This window comes from Cynoglossus semilaevis, chromosome 2, assembly GCF_000523025.1.
Source record: "Cynoglossus semilaevis isolate Cse_v1.0 chromosome 2, Cse_v1.0, whole genome shotgun sequence".
Taxonomy (NCBI): Eukaryota; Metazoa; Chordata; class Actinopteri; order Pleuronectiformes; family Cynoglossidae; genus Cynoglossus; species Cynoglossus semilaevis.
In genome coordinates, this window is record NC_024308.1 from 1,169,118 (window position 1) to 1,190,937 (window position 21,820).

General features: G+C 38.5%; 3 protein-coding genes and 1 long non-coding RNA gene across 8 annotated transcripts in view; 1 reads left to right on the top strand and 3 right to left on the bottom strand.

Annotated features, from left to right (window-relative positions):
* lpar3 (lysophosphatidic acid receptor 3) overlaps positions 1-2,253 on the bottom strand; it is a 6,660-nt gene extending 4,407 nt beyond the window's left edge. Inside the window, 2 exon segments of the mRNA XM_008330011.3 lie at positions 3-567; positions 1,757-2,253. Coding sequence (XP_008328233.1) covers positions 3-552 — 550 coding nt within the window. The 5' untranslated portion in view covers positions 553-567; positions 1,757-2,253.
* Positions 2,254-2,555: 302 nt separating this feature from the next.
* mcoln2 (mucolipin TRP cation channel 2) lies at positions 2,556-16,229 on the bottom strand. 5 transcript variants are annotated; one of them, XR_003049255.1, is made up of 16 exons: positions 15,709-15,851; positions 14,945-15,098; positions 14,097-14,270; positions 13,314-13,470; positions 13,067-13,136; positions 12,888-12,984; positions 12,695-12,794; positions 12,411-12,523; positions 12,061-12,210; positions 10,986-11,087; positions 10,619-10,741; positions 7,676-7,882; positions 6,482-6,627; positions 3,505-3,832; positions 2,915-3,302; positions 2,556-2,809 (listed from the first exon to the last, which is right to left on the bottom strand). XR_003049255.1 is itself a non-coding variant. In XM_025054222.1 (14 exons), the coding sequence occupies exons 1-14, from the start codon at positions 16,099-16,101 to the stop codon at positions 3,796-3,798; spliced, it is 1,674 nt and encodes a 557-aa protein (XP_024909990.1). In that variant the 5' UTR covers positions 16,102-16,224; the 3' UTR covers positions 3,361-3,795. The 5 variants fall into 5 exon arrangements, 4 of the variants coding, with proteins under 4 accessions (XP_024909990.1, XP_024909989.1, XP_024909988.1 ...); XM_025054222.1 differs by lacking the exons at positions 2,556-2,809; positions 2,915-3,302; positions 15,709-15,851 and adding an exon at positions 16,058-16,224 and having other exon boundaries at positions 3,361-3,832; XM_025054221.1 differs by lacking the exons at positions 2,556-2,809; positions 2,915-3,302 and having other exon boundaries at positions 3,361-3,832.
* LOC112486778 (uncharacterized) lies at positions 15,720-17,654 on the top strand. The gene is made up of 2 exons (XR_003049256.1): positions 15,720-15,857; positions 17,020-17,654. It is a non-coding gene; the product is annotated as an uncharacterized LOC112486778 (long non-coding RNA).
* Positions 16,741-21,528, bottom strand: clcc1 (chloride channel CLIC-like 1). The gene is made up of 10 exons (XM_008329988.3): positions 21,068-21,528; positions 20,201-20,308; positions 19,898-20,008; positions 19,561-19,782; positions 19,306-19,446; positions 19,131-19,230; positions 18,810-18,907; positions 18,563-18,709; positions 17,787-18,347; positions 16,741-17,101 (listed from the first exon to the last, which is right to left on the bottom strand). The coding sequence occupies exons 1-10, from the start codon at positions 21,200-21,202 to the stop codon at positions 17,021-17,023; spliced, it is 1,704 nt and encodes a 567-aa protein (XP_008328210.1). The 5' UTR covers positions 21,203-21,528; the 3' UTR covers positions 16,741-17,020.
* Positions 21,529-21,820: the final 292 nt, after the last annotated feature.

The window sequence follows — 21,820 nt, forward strand, 5'->3', positions numbered from 1 at the left end:
GATCGGTGCCAGCTGAGAACATTTGCTCAAGTTGCAGATGCAGTTCCAGCCCAGACTGGGAACGGCACCCATGAAGATGGAGATGGCCCACACCAGCACGATGAGCAGGGTCACCCTCCTCTTCGTCAGGTTGCTGTGGACTTTCCAGTTCATGACAGAGATGTAGCGCTCCAGAGCTATGACCAGCAGGTTGGCCAGGGAGGCCGAGAGGCTGATGTCCAGCAGACCTTGACGGAAAAAGTATCCTTTGACCGTGAGCGTCCGTGACACCTCTCCCGTGTTGAACATGAGGTACACGTAGGCTATCCCCGCCAGGAAGTCTGAGGCTGCCAGGTTGGACAGAAGGTAGTAAAAAGGGTAATGGAAGCGTTTGTTGGTGATGACGGCAGCTACCACCATGGCATTGGAGACCAGGATGAAACAGCAGAACAGGGAGCCCACCACCTGCACCAGGATGAGCTGTGTTTTGTCCCACTTGTCTTCGGCACCGATGTTGGTGTAGAAGAAGCCCATGGACTCGTTGTAGTGGCAGCTTTGGTTCTGATCGTCCATTTTAAAGGCAAATTTCTGAAAGAATAAAAGGAAGAAACAAAAGTGTGTTAAATATATTTAGTTGGTCTTATATCTAACACCTAGCTATAAAAACAAAAAAAAAAACAACTGTGCTCTCTCTTGGGGCTAAATGAGGTCAAACAGAATCCAGTTTTGTCTCTTTAAAATTCAACATTCAAAAGAGCTTCAGTTTGACTGTAAACAACAAACAAACAATGAAAAGGAGCCGTTTGGGTTAACAGTAGGAGTTAAAAGAGAGTTATACTGTAAATATATATATTTTTTAATATTTAGTGTGCGATTATTTAATAATATAATTATTTGGAGTTAAAAGAGAGTTATACTGTAAATAAAATTTTAAAAAAATATATTTAGTGTGGACTATATGCAACACAAATATAAACAAGAGTCAGAGCAGGGGGCAAAATTAAAAATTAAAAAATAAAAATTAAATGCACAAGTTGTTTCAACATCTATGAAAGTAAATTTTAATCTAAAAAAATGTTCTTTCGCAGCTGTAACAGAAATGATTTCTTCCACAGATTTTTGTGAACACAACAGAACCAGGTGACATTCCAACTGTTGCTCCTTCCTGTTCAACACCGTTTATACCTGTCAAAAACACACCGTATCTCAGGAGGAGAAGTGCAAAGTCTCAGACGTTGAAAGTCCAGCATCGTCACCTCTCTGTCTGCTGGACAAATTCAGCAACAAATTTCGTATTTATCTAAACAAAAACCTGTTTCAATCTGAGCTGTAATCTGTCACTAATCCAGACTAAGACAAAGACACAGTTCTATCACTGAACTGGTTCGTACACACGCCACCGTCCAAGTACTGAGAGGTAAAATAACCCCAACAATGAAGAAAAAAAAAAAAAAAAGGTTCATTGTGTGGCATACAAATAATAAAGAACTTGGTGTCAGATGACAAGTGACGACACACACCTGTGCTTTAACGCTGCACTTCATAGTAAAAACTCTTAAAAGTCTAAAGTGCACTTTCGTAATTTCGTCGTTTATTGCGTAACTTTACTTCAGCGTCTCGCGTGAACTACCGCGCTTTAGTGAAACAAATACTAGGGAAATTAATTTTAAAAAATTGTAAAAAAAAAAAAATACTGTAACCAGGCGAATATGGGAATAAATCCGTCCGTGAGCAGCGCTGAAGGAACAGGGAATCGATAAGAAGCAGGTGAGTTTACCTGCGACTGCGGTGCGTCACTTCAGCAGAGCCGGGCTGGGGAGACGATCCTCGAACAGATGAAGAACATGTTGGTGTGGACGGAATTGTACGACGGGAGAAGGAGAAGGAGAAGGAGTGGAGGCAGGAAGAGTGTGGAGAGGAGAGGAGTCAAGTCACTGAGTGAGTAAGAGAGTAAGAGAGTAAGAGAGTGAGAGAGAGAGAGAGGAGAGTCTCTGCTCGGTGACGCGCAGGGCGTGGAGGTTTGTTGTGCCTCCACCCGCTCCTTCACATTTCTTGATCATTCCTTCACTCCTGCTGCACCAAATCTGAGGCTCCCGGCCTGTCACCGTGACGTTACTGCTGTTTCATTCACAAACAACTGTCATCAGAGAGTGAAAATGTACACGTTGGCAGGAGTGCAGAGAAAGAACAACACCATCTTCAAACTGTCTCTGACTCCAACTACAAAAAGTACTGCACATATATTTGATTTTATATTTGACACTAGACATGGTACATGTACGTGTATGTGTCTCACCTCTGTGGTGATTTATCCAGACCTGGGGACACACAGAATGACAAGAATTAGTAATAAAACCTTAACATTTGAAATATTTCTCAAATTATTTTTTAGTTATTTGAGAACAAAAGAAAATGAATATGACAATATTTAATAATACGAATATTTTTCACTCTCTTTATCTCTTTTCTGCCATTAAGAAAAACAATTTGTTATTTTGCATTAAATATTGAGCTGTTTTAACAATGCACTTTGTTATATTTTGTCTTTCTTTGAGACATGCAAAATACAAAAAAAAAATATATAAATATACAAGTGAGTATCTTATCAAACAATAATCCATCATTTTTAATAGAAATGTATTCAAACAAAAATCTACCAAAACACCCTGAGACTTTAAATCTTCTTCTCCCAGTTCTGTTTATTTCTAAACATCACCATCATTTCCATCTCAGTCCGGCTGTCGTGGACTTCACCTGTGGTGACCCCTGATAAAGGTCAACCCAAAGGTGATTGATTTTGGTTTTCTCCACTCCTAAAAGGAACACCTGTCTGTGTCGAACCAAACAAACACACAGATTATTTGAAAGGACTTTTTTTTTTGGAGATGATGAAACAAGGATCTGGTATCTGTTTAGACTTGAACTCAAATCTCACCAGAACCTGAAATATAACCAACACGAGGGTCGTGTCACCACACGGGTACTGATCTTATCAGGTGTTTTAACACTTCTGCTGAAATTGGATGAGCGATCTTTTGGCAGATGTTACATAGCCCAGAGGCAGCCTAGTGGACGGTGTTGGAACTCTTTTTATAGAAGAACTTCATGCTGGATTCTTTTGAGGTTTATGCACAACACGTTTCCTTGATTTGTATCTGGTTCAAAGCATAGAAGTCACACTGTGAGGTCATGCTGCAGCACGTTTCAACGTCTTCATGTGTTGGTAGACGTGATGATGATCATCATGATAAAGCTGAGTCACAGTACGGTCCTGGTGAAGTCATTTAAAAATTCCTCTCTTTCCCAATACTTTACCAGCACACCTGTAAAGCAGGAACCGTCAGAGAAACACAACACCAAAAAAGCAAATAAAACATTACGTTTATAAATTATTCTATGGTGAATTTATTTATTAATTTTTTTTTTTAGAAAATCTCTGCATAGTTCGGCTTCTTTTAAATAAACACAGTGATACATACAGTAGACATAAAAAAGATGAGCGATGACACACGTACAATTACTCACTTTGGCTTAAGTTCAACTCACACACCAGACCCTGAAAAATGAATGACAAAGACTGCAGCAAATAGGAAACCAATGCAAAAAAAAAAAAAAAAAAAAGCCAAAGAAACCTCCAATAGAAATGTTGAACTAATACACAGCACCCCCTCTGGTAGCAGAGCTCAATAGCATGAGCCCCTCAGGCAGAAGGAACTCCTCTGGTATTTCATAAGGTTTAACAACCACGTCATTTATGGTCTGTATCAGTCAGGACTCCCAGCATCCTTTTCATCCAACTCGGAGGCGTGAAGCTTCTCAGCTGATCAGCATGATGTCATCATTTTCAGGAACTCTACAAAGACACGATCACAAATTATAAACAAATTATAGACACAACTTTGTCTCATTTCCACTCTTTATCAAAAGCCAACGTCTACTGAGAATGTGGAAAAGTTATGTGTTGAATTATGTTATGGCAACGTTTTAGTTGGTCATAAATCAACTGACAACTTGAGACATGAAACAAAGAAATAGATTCAATTTAATTAATTTAACTCGAAATTAATCTGAATTTGAGTCATTTTAAGGTCTGCAGTCATTTGTTGAACCTGTTTTTTAAATAAGTGATACCTGGTAGATTCTGATCAATCAACTGTCTGAAGACTCACAGCAATTGATTAATTAAGTCAAGTCAGTTGTGCTGCTGCTGCTGATTGGTTGGCCACAGCGGCCCTTTCTGGACCTAACTGTCCCCCATTATACATTATAAAACAGTCAGAGTATGTATTATTTTATAGACATTAAATCGATTAGATTGGACCCTTACTTTCATGTGAACGTGTGAAAACATTTTTAGCTGAATTTCTTGAATCCCATTTTCACATATTGTGTAGAAATGTCCCCAAAATACAATTAAACCAGAGTCCAAGTGTAGAGAGTGTGTTTACAGATTTTGGTCATTATTCATTTTTATTGTATTTGCGCCACTTTACTCATCTTAATGCGTTCTGTGTCCATTTCCTTCACAAACTACAGCAGATCGACGTCTTCTACGACGACCTGATTGGACGCAGATGTAATTTCATCCAGTCTGACAGTGAAATGCTTCAGCCCAGCACTAATGTAATTTTTGTGTGAACTAAACGAGACATTTAAACTCATAACAATGTGATTATATTCAGGAAAGACTAGAAACGGCTGCAGTTACACACACACACACACACACTTTAACTTCACCACCACCGTCATCAGAGCAGAGAGCCCAGTACATATTCAGACAGCACTCTGGTACCAGTCCACAGAACAACATAATGGTTCTGAAAGTGAGACTCCACTTCCTGAAACACTCACAGTCGTCCAGAGCAGGAACCCTGGACGACTCTGGTGGTGATAACATCACACATGACACGTGCACGAAAAACCCAGCGAGTTCAAAGGCTAATGTCTGCTAATGGAGGAGACCTGAAACCAGAAGGAGTCACGTGACACAGGCCCAAAACGATGACGTAAACGTAAACTTTTAAGATGAAATAAAGATGGTCCGTTTTCTCTTCATTCATAAATGATTTTTAGTTTAATTCTAGCATTTAACGCTAGAATTAATCATATTTCTAGTTTTCACTCGCCCACGTTTCATGTTGTTGAACCAAAAAAAAAAAATCAATCATGTCATTTCTTTTAAATAAATGTATATCTTATAAATATCTGGACATCATTTTTAACAGTAACTATAGAGATTTTAAAAACCATTTAGTCAATAACTGTCTTTGTTTATCTCTTGTCCTCTGTCATCTTTATCAATGTCTCTCGTTGTTGAACCATCTCTCTCTCTCCCTCTCTCTCTCTCCCTGTCTCTGACCAATTGCCCAAAATTCCCATGCTGTTTTATACATAGTGAATAATGCAGACCAGAACATTAGAGACGGGAACCACAGGTTGACATTAGCCTCAACATGGATGTGGTCAGAGGGAAAAAAAAGGGGGGGATATTTATTAGAAGTGCATAAAAAAAAGGGCTAATTGAAAAAAAAAAAAGAAAAAAAAAGAAATCATCATGAAAATTTAAAACAAATGAGGACATTTCCTTTAATACTTCTCGTAAAGTCACTTGACCAAACACCACATGAAAGAGAAACGTGTTCAGACAGTCACTAACTTGGTCCAACCAAACTACAGAATCCTTGTAGCTCAAATTTGAAAAGAGCACTGTTGACTGGGGGGGGGGTTTGGGAGGTAACACAGTGAAGAGTGGGGGTGCGGGGGGTGAGTTCACAGCAGCGTCCCAGCATTTCTCTGTAATCAGCCCATCACTGGGTGTGTCTGCATAGCTGCCACCACTAATTTCATTGGTCTCAGACCACGGTAAGATGGAGCCAAACCGCAGCGTGGAGGAAACTCCGCTGCCGTCTGCTGCCTACAGATGACAGAGTTTGGCTCACAGGAAAAGAATATGTAAAAAACACAGGGACATATGTCTGACTGAGATAAAGGAGGGTTTTTTTTTAAATAATTCTAACAGTAAAATGTTTTCTGTACTTTTACCTGTGTTATTATTTTTGCTTAGTTTTTTTTTCCCTAAATGATACTCAACTATTAATGGAGCTAAAATAAATGAGTCTGGATGTTAATGATCTCAGTGCTACACTGTGTAAAAAACATTAAAGGATAATTGATTGTCTTAATTTGAAATGTGGAGAACAAAACTGTAATAAATGAATAATAATTGCACTAAAAAAATTAAAGAATATTCCTGGCGGTGTGACCACTTTTAAGAAGTCTAAGATCGAGTCCAAATTTTTAAGCTTTGGCTAAAATTAAGACAATTTCTAGTCTAGGTTAAACATTAACTGCACAATTGAATGAGTGAAAATCAGTGCAGAGTCTTGACAACGGCAGCTTTGGAATCCTATCTGTGTGTGTGTGTGTCTGCGTAGGTGTCTGGGTGTGTAAACAAAGATTAAACATTGTATTTAGTATCAACAGGACCTTGACTCAGTCGTACCGTTGGCAGTAGAAGCACGAACAGCAGAGCGTGGAGCTGGTGACCTGAACATCTGTGCGAGTGTCGTCGTCCACAACAGGAAACCTCTTTGGTTCCCTCAGAAACTGCTGCAGGTCCGTCAGTGGGAACCCATTCTTCTGGTAGTTCTGTAAAAAAACAAAAAAAAACAAAACCAGTCTGTCTAATTTATTTATTCATAAAATGTTGTGATTGTGTGTAAAAATCCCTCAAATTCCAACTGTAATTCTTTCCTTCTCATTACTTTCAAACCAAAGTCACCCAGTTACACAGATTTCAATCATTAAGGATATTTCCAGACTATTTTATGTTTGCATCAAGTCTTTGTTCTGAGTAAGAATTTCATTGATGATAAATACAGGCTGGAGTGAATGTTTTTGTGTGGCACGCTGCGGCACATTTAACAACAGCAGAAATTCTAGTGAATCACGGCCAAGGAAGAGTGGAGGGGATTTTGGGAGGTTAGCGGGGGGTTGGTTGAAGCATGTAGGAGGGGGAACAGCCGACGACTCACTGAGTGTGAACATTCTTCAGGACCGAAGGCTGCACTTTCTGGGCCACATTATTGATACAAACGTCTGAAGTAACAACAACAACAACAACGACCGGTGTTTCTGCAGAAAATGTGACAAACTTGTGTTGTGCTGCAAAAAAAAAAAAAAACTGAGGGTCATCATGATGTGAAAAAAAGATTTCCTGTCAACAAACTGGACATGAAATGTGGCGAACCGCTCATTTCTGTAATCTTGAATTGGAAATATTCAAAAGAACAAAACATCATTTAAACAAACTGTGTTCCCTCAAAATGTGTCATTTCAACCTGCTAAAAAAAAAAAAAGTTTATTTAATTTGGTCATTTCAACCTGCTAAAAAAAAAAAATGTTTATTTAATTGTCTCAGGAACTTTACAGGTTTTTCCCCGTGGCCTGAGGCTGTAAAAGAGGTGCGAGGAACATTAACGTGAAGAAAGAAAAATAAACTGTTTTGTTTGGACTGAAAATAGTTTAGAAACTTACAACATTCACCATAACAAGTTCCACAGACCAGGTTAGTCTGTGATCACGACTGTATTCTACCTTCTCTGGGTTAAATATTAAAAACCAAAGCTGTCTAAAATGAATGTATCCGTCACACATCATCCACAGACCAGATCAGATCAGGTGAATCAACCGGTACCTTGATGGTCTCGTAGGAATCCGTGATGAGGGCGATGAAGAGCGACAGCACCATGTAGATGAAGAGGGAGATGAAGGAGTAGAGGTAGGCCCGGCTGAAGAGCCACACCAGCGTGTTTTTGTCCTTCAGCTGAGCGAAGGTGGTGAACATGTCGTCACCGTTCAGCAGAGAGAACAAACATTCTGCCACCAGACTCAGACCCTCGAACTGGAGAGAAGACGGAGAACAGATCACAGATCACTGGATCGATGGAGTCAGTTAACCTTGATGAAAAAAGACGTCATTATTTTCTTTGCAATTTATAAATAATGATACAGTACTGATGTGTGTGTGGGGAGTGTATCTTAGATTTAAGAAAGTTAAGTTCAGATGAACTCAAACAGACAACAGTTCATTCAAAAGCTGGAAACATTTCCCGTTAAGAGCCTCTCTAAGTTTTCACCACATCTTTAGCACTAATGGATAATAGATACATTAACTTCAGTTGAATGAGATAACAAAAAATAAATAAAAAATGTATGATAGATGTTCACTGTTGAAAACCCTCTGCCAACGATGGAAAACAACACGGCGAGGTTGTTGTGGATACGATTGATCTCGTCTCCTTTGAACTCTCACAGCTAAACAAATATTTTCATTCTTCCATTTTGTACTTTTTGGAACACAGACCTCCTCACCAGATGCCTGGAGGTGTTTTGGAAATGCACCAGGAAAACATGGTTGGTTTACACACACACACACACACGTGGAAATATGCAAAACATTCTTTTGTCATTTTTTAACTTTTTCTTTGCCTTTCTCTTCCTCTGATATTGTCGCAGTCCGACCTCAGCGCAGAGATGTAGGGTTCCCCGCTACAGGGGTAATTATAAGCATGTGCTGTGAAGCCACATGAGAAGTTACTGTAGAAGAACGGAGTAGAGTTTGAACCACATGGTCCCATAAACTTTAAACCTGCTCCGGAAAAAAAAGTGAAGCAGAAAACAGGATCGAACACCTTGTGTGATTGACATGGTTTATCCAATGGGAACGTTGCCATGTTGTAAATAATAAAGAGGTGAACAAAAATAAGGAGACGTGAAAAACACAAAACAAAAAACAGCTACTTGATGACTGTCGTATAAGACCAGCATGAAACACTGCCAAACATTTACTGTCAAAACACTTTCACAATAAAATTAAAAATGTAAAAAAAAATAAAGTTAGAACGTGATTGTTAATTATTACAAATGTGGGTTCCCATGGAGACGGGTATATTAATGACTAGGAGGTGTAAAAGGGCCTCAGCGCAGCAGTTCATACAGACAGAAAGACAAACACACCAGTGTTTGAAGAAAGCCAAGTTCTCCAGGATGAGATAGTATCTAAAAACAACACCCACTGTGAGGTTATGGACGCAGGGCAGAGCACTTGAAGACGTGTGGGTTGGCAAGTTCACGATCCTTCTGTTTATTCCCACAGTAAATACACAGGAATCCTGGAAGAGCCGACGGAGCTCTACGGGGGACTCCCCGAGCCACCGCCATGTAAATATGGCCACTGAGTCTCTGGAGACCACGGTGCTGGACTGTCACCGGGTCACACCCACTGTCACTTCACATGATAACCACACTTCACATCAGCTCCGCAGCTTGTTTAGAGAAGCGTCCTCTCCTCGGATTAATCCTAATAAAACATTAGAACCTCGGTCAGTGACTCGTCACTCGGCCCCAGGTGGCTCAGCGCCGCCTATCTCACATCTGTCTCACAGAGTGGGGGCTCCGTCTGTTTAGACGCCTGCTGATGCTCCGACTTCCGTAAATAATTTATCTTAACAAGCACAGACAGCTAAACACACACAAATCATCTTTGACAAAACGTTAGTTTACCAGAATCTGCTCTGAGCTGAAGATGTGGTCCTGGACGTCAACTTCACCTCAACTTCAACTTAGCATTCTAGTCTCACCAGATGATTTGTCAAGAACATTCATTTAGTGATTGTTGTTTAAAAAAAAAAAAAAAAACTTTTATACAAAAACTTAAACATTTGGCAGTTAATTATTTAGATGCAAATCTAGATGTTGGTCACTAAGTTTTTTGTTTTTTTTTTAATATCTCATCAAGTGAAAGAATTAAATAAACCTTATTGAATAAACAGAAATACGTTATTGTGTGTCTACATGAGCAAAATCAATTATGGAAGAACAGTATTCCTCCTTTAAAAAACAAACACTGACACCTAGTGACTATGAGCTGTACTTACAGTCTTAGAAACACAGCGCAGTGATATGTCAAACGCACGCCACGCGCATGGGCAGACTGTTACATTAGTGTTACACTTTTAAAGAGCTTATTTAACTGCCATAGTTTGAGCTGCTAAAAGTCGATTAAAAAATGTCAATTTTCTTTTTAAATAAATAAATAAACCAAGTAATTCCATCCATTCGTGAAACAAAAGTTGTTGTCTAGTATTACTTTAGTACAATCTTGTAGTAAAAGGGTTCCAGGATGGTCAGGAACTGATACTTATAAGATACTAATAAACAAAACCAGGTATAAATTCACCACACTGTCCACTTGCAGTACCTTCACGGTCTACAAGGGGGCTCTAAATTAAAAACCGGTCTCACTGAATGGCAAAAAATTAAAATATTTAAAAAAAAAAAAGACTGAACAAATGTGGAAAATTAAGTCTTGGTGAGAGAAGTTTTCAACCAAAGCTGAGGGAAAACAATAGGCCACACCCCCTTTGTCTACACAGTAAATACCTTTTGGTCATGTGGGGCTATTTGTCTTTCCAATCGACTACAGTCTTCTGTGTTTATTGGTGTAATTCCAGCCGTAGACTGATGCTGTCCCAGCTGTGTTTTATATCAGAGAGGACTGTTCCCTCTGGACACAGGTCAACAACTGTCATATAAAACACTGCTGTCTCTGCTCTCTACAGTCCAGCTCTACTTTTACCTTTTCGTGGTAGGGCCCTAGTACGATCCACCCACAGAAGGTGTAGCCGAGGTAGATCATGCCGGCACAGCAGCAGAAACGCAGCACCTTCGGGAAGGCGGCTTTCATCGTTAGGATCAGCAACTACGGTGGAAAGAGGGGAGGAAAAATAAAAGTTGGTGTAGTGAGAAAATGACTTTTGTAGAGATTCACAATGATCTTGGTCTACTGCAGCTGTACTTGAGACTGTGGTGTCATAATATCATAATTATTACAGTAATATCATGATCTTGGTCTACTGCAGCTGTACTTGTGGTGTCGTAATATCATAAGTATCACAGTAATTATTACCACCTGAACACTGACAAATACTTAAAGTAATACTTACGTTGTATTTCTGGAAATATCCCAGGTATCTGATCACGCCGACCCACACCAATAATGTAGCTGTTCCCAGGAAGATACTGCACACGTCATAAGTTGTTAGATTCTGTGTGTGTGTGTGTCAGAGAGAGAGAGAAATTGAGTTTGTTAATTTAGTTAATAAGTTTGGCTTTTTTTACTAAGTAGGATTTAAACTACTTCACATTCCATTTATTTAAGGATAAACTTATCCAACTATAACAGGTCTTTCCAGGAGATCAGTTCATAGTAACATGTCACATGATGGTGCATGTGAGTTATTATAATAAAGAGTTCAGAGTACAAATTACTGCACTGTATATATACTAGTTATCCAAAAACTACAGATCTATTACATATGAAATCCTAGAATATACATTTTTTAATGTTCTTATTTTATTTCCTCTCCATTAAAATGTCTCCAGATACAGAGATTTTCCAGGTTCAACACCAATCCTTTCCAAAGGCTTTTAAAAATATATTTGTCATCATAACTGAAACCCAAACTATGGACGTTCATTTTAAAATCCCTTTTTTCTTTAAATCAAGTCAAATGAAGCGAGTCAACACTTTACTCTGAAAACATTCGGTCTCATCCGTAACAGATAAAGTTTAACAGATGTCTGTCATCAGTCAGTAACAGCTCAGAACAGTGGCTATAAAAAAAGACACGCAGGTTAATATATAAAGACCTTATCAGCACCGTGTCTGTCTGCTGACCAAGGTGACATAATTCAGCAGATAAAAAAAAGAGAAACTCTTTTGGACTTAAACTTATTTAACTGCTTAACACTACTTACAAAAGTACTAATGTCATTTTTGCGAAATCCTCCATAACCCTCAGCTAATGATGAATGTACAGTCAATGAATAAATGGGAATTGAAAAGTGTATGTTATTTATATTTTGAGTGTAATAAATGGATCAGGCTGAAAACAGCAACATTCTTCATATTCTTTGTTGACACGAGCCACAAAGTAACAGACCGTGGAGCAGCTAAAGACACACAGCAGTTTATAGTCACATTGTGCAAACAGATCAAAGTGCACGTCTGGTTTTTACCTTGGCTTGTATTTCCATCTTTAGTATGGATCCAATTATGGCCAAGAGGTCGCTGACGATGACCAGCACATACCAGCCGTTCAGAAACTCGCCCTGGTCTTCCTCACACACGCTGCGGTCGGAGGTCTCACGAAGGAAGCGAGTGAATCTCTGCTCATACAGAAATGAATACTGTTTAAAAAACGACTGCAGGGTGTTCCAGAAAATAAGAAGGTTCAAAGAACTGCATTTATAAGAACACAAATGGATTGTTGGATTAGACAGAAGTTAGTAAAGTTAGAGTCAGACTAGAGACTAGTTGAAGGGGAGAATGTTTCCTCCACTGTGGGAGAACAGCCGGAGCCGCTGACCTGCAGTAACCTCACGGCCAGAACAATGGAGCGGGTGCAGAGCACGGCTGAGGTGAGACACACCAGAATGACGAAGCCGTCGAATATCAGAAGATAATGTGTGTTTTTCTGAACTGAAACAGACAAAGTGGGCGTTAACTGTTTATCTGAGGAGGAACTTCTTCATGTTCATCACTGATAACAGCGGTCTACTACAGTAAAATGGTTCTGCATCCTTGCAATAAATAAAACTAAATTAAAATAGTTATCAATTTATGAATATTTTGATATAAAAAAAAACATACCTGTTCCAGATATTTTCCAGTCTCGACAGGCAGAGCTCTGAGCAGCAATGTCCAAAAATATTTTTACTATTCCACTGTGACCCTGGTTATCAAATGTTATCTAAAAAAATAATAATATTAATACATTACAAAATGCAGGTGTAAATTCTGTTAAATGTCAGTTTGTCTTATGAGAAGAGCTGGGAAACAGTACCGTGACATGGAAAGAGTAGCAGTCGGGCAACTCTCGTGTTCGAACGGTCTGCAGATTGATTCCTTTGAGCTCAAAAGTTATTTTGATGTTGACAAGTCTGTGAAAGTTCATGTGGGAGAATTATTGTATCAATGGAGAGGAGTGAAACATTTAATGTGTTAAAGTGATGACAACAATACCTGTAAAAGTCCAAATCAAAAAACGATGAATTGTGCAGTAAAGGGTTGTGTGGATAATGTGACATACAAACTGGGGAAAAGACAAACACAGACGGTCAAAACATTCATTTCATATTTCTACACAAAACATTGAATTCTAATTTAATCTTGTCATTATTTGGAACAACTTCCACACCAAAAAAAACATTATTTCAACACCATCCACAGTCAGAACGACTGGTACAGGGCGATGCTCTGTCTCTCCAACCTTTCTCCAGTTGAGCGTCAATGTCAAAGGCCTCCCCCGTGGGATTCACACTCCCTTTCTTGTAGTACTCTTTACAAATGGCCAGTGGAAGCAGATTGCCGTCCTCATCCTCGGCGTATGTGATAGGTCCTGTGGAGAGCCGGCTGAACTGGTTGTACTGTAAATACAACAAGGCCGAGTTAAAAACAGCATCACACTGGAGTCAAACACAAAACCAGTTCACTTCACCCAGTAAACAAATCATGCCTGACCTGTTCGCATGTGTTATTTAAAAACAAAACAAAACTACAAACTAAAAATAGACAATTATTTGCACAGTTGACATTGACACCATTGACATATGTCTCTTATGTTCAGCAGATAGTTTTATCCAAAGCGACTGACAAGAGGAGGAGATGGAGGAAGGAAGTAGAGGAAAGTGTTAAGACAGGAGGTGTCCTCTCCTAACTCTAGTTTATTAAGTGCCAACCTTTGGTCTTTGGACCAACCTGGTTAATCATATTAATATTACTGGTTCTTACCACTAACACACAAGTCCTTCATCAAAAAAAAAAAAATCCTGAAAATATTCTAAAACAAAACACAAAACTACTTAAATCACATTGACTAAAGTCCATGTGATATCAAAACCTGTGCTATGAAACTAATCTGCCTAGTGACAGGAACACACACACACTTTGAAGGACACATTATTTTTGTTTAAGTTTGTTCCACACACACTTTGAAGGACACATTATTTCTGTTTAAGTTTGACCAACATAGGTGAACGTGTGACAAACGTACCTGATCTAGAACATAGAACACGCTGTCGTAGACGCCTTGTTGGGAGTAAACAGCAACACTGTAGTCGTCCTCGTCCACACCACTGTAGTCCTTAAGGAACAGGTTTTTGAACGCCATGCTGTTCTCCTCCTTATAGGCCACCACCAGCTGGTTGTTGAGGCCGAAAAGAACCAGCTGCAAAGAAAAAAAAGAAAAAGACTATTGTTAGAACCTGCATCATTATTAGAGAGGAGAGGGAATTATAATAAATTAAATTATAAGTATAATCAAAGTTTAGTTTTAAGGATTTTTCAAGATGTGATAATTAACTAATTATGCTGGCAATAAATGAGCTGGGATTGGCTGCAGATCCTCCCTAATAATCCCATAACTGAAATTAAATCTCCGTTACCAGTTGCTGTAAATTATTCATTAGATTTCACATGTTTATCAGAAGGCTGCACAACACAAGATGGAGTTTTACACATTTGAGAACACATCACTTCGGTGATCAAACATGAATGCTGACTCTGTGTCTCCAGGAACGTTTTATCTTATTTCCTTGAGATCTCTGAGTTGTCAAACCAAAGTTTGTTTAAGCTGCCAGGCCTTTTGGAAAATAACCTTGTTAGTCCTTCTGAACACAAACGTTCTCTTAAAGAAACCAGTGAAGAATCTTACTGTCAGGTGTGGTGTGTGAGTGCCAGGCCAACATTATTTTTGTAATAATAATCATAATAATGTTATTTTACATTTTAAAAAATGTCTATTTGACAAGAAACAAAACAACGTACAGTAAGACCCAGACCGGAGCAGCTGCTTCTGCCCTTTAGAGTTTGTCTTATTAGGTTTAAACCTCATGCACTTACCTGTGTGGTGATCATGATAATCTTCAAGATCTGAACCCCCATCTTCCAAGGTAAATGACGCCGGGCTCTGTACTTCTCACAGGGACTCATGAAGTAGTACATGAGGTCATCTCTCAGTTTCTCCTCAGTCACTGTGTCTTGGGTCATTTCAGAGCTGAAACACAGGAAAAAAATTATGATTTTGTTAAAAGAAAATAATAATAAACAGGTAACAAAACTTTGTTATTGCAGCCACATTTGGTAGTTTTATGAAAACACCCACACATTAATGCACTCAACATGTCGGTACACACTAAAAAAAAAAAGAAAAAAGAAAATGACAGTTTAAATTACATTTCTTTCAGAAAGCTGTAAAAACAATGTGGGAGAGTTCGTTTATTTTGAATGGATTTTCTTATTGATATTAAGTATTTTTCAGGTTTCACATTGTAATTTCAAATTATTAATTCTTAACGTTAAACGTTTATTCTACAATTCTCACAAACGTATTAATGTTATGATATAAGCAAGTATTTATCTCTCATATATAATTTAACCTTTGCTTTAGACGCATTTTCAACTTTCTGTAATGTTCTGTTATTTTCAAGTACCGCATTTTTTTTCTTACTTTTCACTATGCAAATACGTAAGTTCGTTCTATGTTTGTGTTATTAAAATTTATGCTTTTTACACACGAAACCGAACGACTGCGACTGGGGTTCGTGGTTATATCTAAATATCAAAAATATATAGAGTTGAGTGTGAAAAGCAGAAGTAAAACTAACCGAGCTTGTCGTTTAAACTTGATGTACTTGAGCAACAGACGAGTGTTTCGGAACAGAGCGGCGGTTTGTGCATCGCTGACAGGAACAAGTCCGTGTGCTGTGGACACTACCTGCATTCATGAGAAAGTCTACACGGATTTAAGTCCAAGGTTTGTTTAAAGAGTTCACTTTTAACATCTCCCTCGGTTGGTGTGTCGAGTAATAACCGACGACTACGCTTTTAAAGAAACCTCTGTGGGTTTCGCAAAAAGTAAAGTTCAACTTTCGTCACATTTGTATATTTACCTCTGAAAATGTTTCTCTTTTCTAAAATATCTTAACTATTCGCGCTTAGCGGCGCGACACCTACCCGATAGAGTTGCTCCTTTCCAGATATCGAACCAATAATTCCATATTTGACGTTCGGCGAAAACACAACGCGGTAAAGTAACGGCTAATAACGGAGTGTTAGTTTGACACAGTGAGGCAGCGCTGTCTTCTGCAGCACTTTTTCTGAGTGACCACGCAGCTGCGGATCAGCCAATCAGGAGGCGAACACAGGTGCTCAATTTGAGGCGAGGTGTCAGCGGATAATCACCGCGAGAACTCATCTCGGCCCGTCTTTACGCGACTTTGATTCAGGGACCGTCAGTAAGTTACCTTGAAACTTTTTTTTCATTCGTTTCAAATCATCCATTTTACATTTTAGCTCTGTATTGTAAATGCTCCATTTATCTTAATAATTATTACAAACTAGTAACACGTGTTACTTTATATAATGTTAAATGATACCATGACGGTAACACGTGTTACTTTATATAATGTTATGGGTTTTTGAAAAATATTAATACATTTTGATAGTAACCGTTGATACCATGGCATTGGTCATGACACTAATTTAAATGCTCCGAATCGCATATGAATGGCGAGTAATTGTTAAACTGATAAAAGAAAAACAGGTTACATTTTGGAAAAAATATATGTTTTGAGGTTTTAATCTGGACATGATCTGTAAGTGTGATAGTGAAAAAAGAAAAACACTTATTCACTTATTTTTTTAAATGAATTTAATTGAAAAAACATAGTTGCAACATAGTGCACAGTGTATAACAAGTCTTTTATTTATTTAAAATAAAAAACAGCATTTTAATGCAGTGCTTAATTGATAGTAAGGTTTTTGTAGCAAACTTATTTTGAAAGTGATATAACGATATATTTTATTCTGACTTGTTTTGTCCCATATGTAACTTGTAATCAGCTAAAAAGTTTACATTAAATTATTGTAATAGTTAACTTAAAAAATATTGATATTAATATTTGACTTTTTTGCAGTTCAATCAGCTTGGCCTGAACCCACCTCCTGAACTGGATGATGAAATGAAATAGAATCAGATGAGTCAAGTTTCTCTGAGTCCTGCCGGGAGGAAGAGATGATGCTGAATTAAAAATATGATCAAAAGCATTCTTTCCAAAGTAAATACTGTGTTGTGCTGAATCATGCATTAGTACAAGACATATAACATTAAAGTAAAAGTAAGATGCTTTATTTGGTTTCATTCACTACAAAATAATGTTACAAATGGCAACAAAGTCCAGTGAGATACCGTCACACAATTATGAGTTGAACTTGTTCATAAATATCACAATTATTTTTAACTGGTAAAAGTGATATTTATCTTCAAAGAATGAGGATCAGAATTTAGTGGTTTGATTTGTGTTTCAACTTTAAATAATTGAACATTATGGCAACATCAAATTGATGTTCCACCCAATTATGCTGTAAAAATTATGCCACGGTATCTACTTTGGTATCAAAACAAGAAATGTTAAGGGATGTGGAGCAGCAAAACATTTTAACATTTGAAGTCGTAACAAGACAAACCCAACAACTGTGATCAAAACACAGATGAAAGCACCAGACTTATAATAAAGAACCATAACCGAGTTAATAAATATCTGTTTACCAACTGGAGAAGCATAATCCAATATGTGTATGGACAATTCTAAAGCATGAAAAATAAAGTTAAACAGCACCTGTAAGTTCAGTGTAACAGAAATATCTTTGAATGAACTTAAATGTCACTTGGAAAAAGGCTCACCGTTTCATCCGTTCTTGAAGATTGTCTTTCTGTCTGTTGAGGTCTGAGCGTGACGTCTTCTGTGCTGGATTCAGAATTGTTTTCAGGGTTTGCTGTTGACTGCGATGAAGAGTCTGAGTGGGGGGGTTTAGTGTTATTTGGGGCAGCAATGCTGACTTCTGACGGCTTCTCTTTTTGTACTTGTTGATTTGGTGCCGCATTAGAAGACACATTTTGCTCTAATTCTTCACTTTGTTCCTGCCGTTCAGAGTCTGTGTCATCCTCACTGTTGGGGGGATCAGCAGCAACCAGGGTCTTCACAAACGCCGGGGACTGCTTTTCCCTACGTCTGCAGGGATTTCGCTCATGAACCTGAGCCCTGTCTAACCTTCCATCATTGTCTTGCTGCCCTGGCTCTTGTAGTTGATCATTCTCCAAAGCCAAGTGCTCACGGACCTGAATCATCTGAACCTGGGGCTGGTGCTGTCCTGGTTCTGGCAGAGGTGGATCGCCTCGAGGACGGCGGAAAGGTGCAAGGATCCCATGCTGGAAGGCTGCCTGAACGCTTCCATACATAAATACCTGCAGGAAAACCAAGTCAACATATGATTTTATATACAAGATCAGATCTAAATAAAAAAAAATAAAAAAAAGGGACCAGACTCATTTAGCGCATGGCAGTAAGAATTAATCCACAGTTACCCTGGGATTAATCATCTGCTATACTTTGAACCCTTCCAAAAACTATAGTGTTTTCATGTTTCAAGGCACTTCATTCAAAGTGTAACTTTTCTTACCACAATGGAGAGGACAATAGTGAGAAGCACTGGGATCTGCAGTGTAACAGGAAGATCTTGGAGGAGGGCTCGAAGGAACTCACTGATTCCCTGACCTAAATGCTTCAGTGGTTCAGTGATGAAAGTTGTGATGGTAACTGAGATCGCCTAAAAGAGAGATGAGAGAAACAAACTAAATGCATGATTTCAGGAAGACGTAACTGGTTTAATGCCAAATGTATTCAAAGAGTGATTTGAAGAGAGCTACCTTAGTCGGAGGTACCAGAAGAATGGGGTTGACCATGAGGACTTCATAGTATCTCTTACAGGGGTCATCTTGAAGGGTCCACGTGCTGCGAAACCACTCTACAGAAAAATTATACAAACATTTGTTTAAAACTCATCAATGTCAATTTGCCATCCAAACAGATCCATTCAAACAGTAAAGGATATATTTATTCTGAATTTATTCATCTTAAATATAAAAGATAGTAGTAACAGTGGCAGCCAAGAAGGTTTGGACATCAGTGATTATATTTGGTCTAGAATGATGGAGATGATTCTGTGAATCCAAAACAACGTGGCTCACCTTTGAGACTGTCACTCCAGTCAATCTTCTTCACTCCAGTACATTTTGCATTGACGCTGTCCATTTTCACCATGTTATTCTGGTGCTCTGCAAAGGCAATCTGAACACAAAATAACATTTAATGAAACTGAAAACTTTGTTTTTTTTTTAGCCTGAAATGAACAGTGTCCCTCACCTTATACAGATAAAACCAGTTCCAGACAATACTGACAAAGAAGCAGATGGCAAACATCCGAGTGAACTGCACAAACCAGGACACAAATGACCACATCTGAGTGCAGACAATGGTCATTATGAGCAGAACACATAACACCATCTGGAAAACAACACAGGAGAAGAGGGATTGTTAAAAAAAATAGACTTTCTGCTACAGTGAATTAAAAACCCTAATAAGTTGTTTTTGTTTTTTTTAAATAAAGGAAGAGCTCACTTTCAGTAATGTGTCAAGCTCAACACCAAAGGTGTCTTCAAAGCGCCACCTCCAGGCCTCGTAGTTGTGCGGTTTAAGGTCAACCAATATCTGACTGACAGCATTGTCCAGAGCTCCAGTTCTCCAGTTTTCTTCCCCCTCCAACAGTGTCTGGATCTCTGTCAAGGCTTGTCTGGACATTTTGACTTTAGCATCATAAAGTACTTCTGTGGAGTCACTGGGCTGGAAAAAAACACACACAAAAAAACTAATCAAGTCCAGTTTTCTTATACAGATTAATACATTTGTGTGACCTACACTTTGTTTTTCTTTTTTTGACAATAAAATGACCACCTACTAAACCGAGTCTTTGTATATCCTTCAGGAGTCTGGTGAGAAACCTCTTAAACACTGGATTACAGGTGGGTTGTTGGGACATGACGTTGATCTTCTTCTTCTGTTCTTCAATCTGATGGAAAAAAAAATTGATTTTTCATTTTTACCTGATTGTTTTAAATCCCTCACATTCATCAAATACAGTGTTAAAATAATCTGAACAGTTTCAAACAATACTCTAGTTACATGTGAAGATAATAATGATTGGATTAATTTACGTCTAACTCATTTGTATAAAACATGCAAACATAACCAAATACCTCACCTGTGACTTCAGCTCTTTGACGTTACTGTTGCACTGTGTTAACTCAGCCTGGCTGGAGTCCTCGGTGAACTCTCTTCTTTTGGTTGAAACCTTGTCATAGTGTGCAGGCTGCAAAAAAAGACAGAAAACACACACACACAGATAAATATATGTGCTATAGTTACAGCTATAGTTACAGCTACCGTGAAGTTTCAAGTGTTAAGTTCATAAACACAGCATTCTAAGGCTATCATTAAAACACGGAGATTTTTGTGGCTTCTGAATTGATAAAGAAAATGGTCTGTTTTTGTGTAAAAAGGTAAAAATGCTTTCTCTAAAGTGAAAACTGAACGTATGTAAAAAATGAATCAAACCTACAGCAGCTCCGCCTCAGGTTGGCACAGTTTACCTTACAGAAGTTCATCATAAATATGCAGCACAAACTGTTCCAGAAAAACCTGTTAAACTATGATGTAATGTTGGGTAATTATGACATTTGCATAGAAAAGTCTTTCTTAAAAATCTCTTAAGAAGTGAAGCTTTAATAAGAAAATCGTGTTTCTGTAACAACCTTAACTTACTGTAAGTATGAAGTAACAAGTTATTTCTTTGAACTAGTCCTTGAACTGATAAGACTCGTTTTCTTATCTACTGTCTTTACATGCATCACACTGAAAAGTCCTTTGGACTTAAGACCTACTTTCAAAAGATAAACCTAAAGAAATGCTAACATGTCAAATATGTAACCGTATGGATTTAAAAGTTGCTGCGATTAGTTAATAATTCGTGGGTATCTTTACTGTTCGTACCCAGAGAGAGCCCAAAGTGTTATAGTATTCATTAAATTGAGTGAATGTAACCAAAGACCAACATCAGAGTACTCCTTACCTCAATGGACTTTTTCATTGATTGTGTTCCGTGGTCGTAGTTGAGCATGTCGTACGGGTCTACCCAGTCGTCGTTCATGTCCTGACCGGAGGCCACCACGGCCAAATGAACGATTAGCGGCACCAACAGGAGCATCCTGCGGCCAGAGGAGAGGCTTGCCCCGGCGGTCGGTGTTGGAGTGGAGCGTGGAGTTCAGAGCTCAGTAGAAAGGCACGGCACTAGAGGATCGCTACAGCTACAGCTACAGCTAGCTTAACGTGAATCAGTGCATGTAAACTTGATTCAGAAGAAGATGATTATTGTCAGAAAACAGAACAGAACTCAGCTTTCCAGCGACCCGTTTATCTGACACCAAAGTTTCATTTTCGGCTGCTAAACAGCATGGGCACAACTACAAGAGCACACACAACATCTGACGACAAGCGGAAAATACGTGCACATACGCAAAGGCTCACGGGAAATTGGGTCCTTCTACGAGCGTCGTTTTGAATATTAGTTTCAGGTGCGAACGTAGCGTCTCAGTATCTTTGGTAAAACTCAATCTTGCAAAAACATAAAAAAATAAATTAATAAAATAAAATAAAAAAAAACCGCCCCACGTGTTTTGATCATTATTATTACAGGGTTTTATTTCTTTTAAATATGTTTTTTTGGCATTGTTCCAAACGCAAAAGCCAACAAGTGGGGAAAAAAACAAAGGCTTGTAGATAAATTCTGTTGGTATTAAGTTTCCTTTCAGATAATTCACATTTA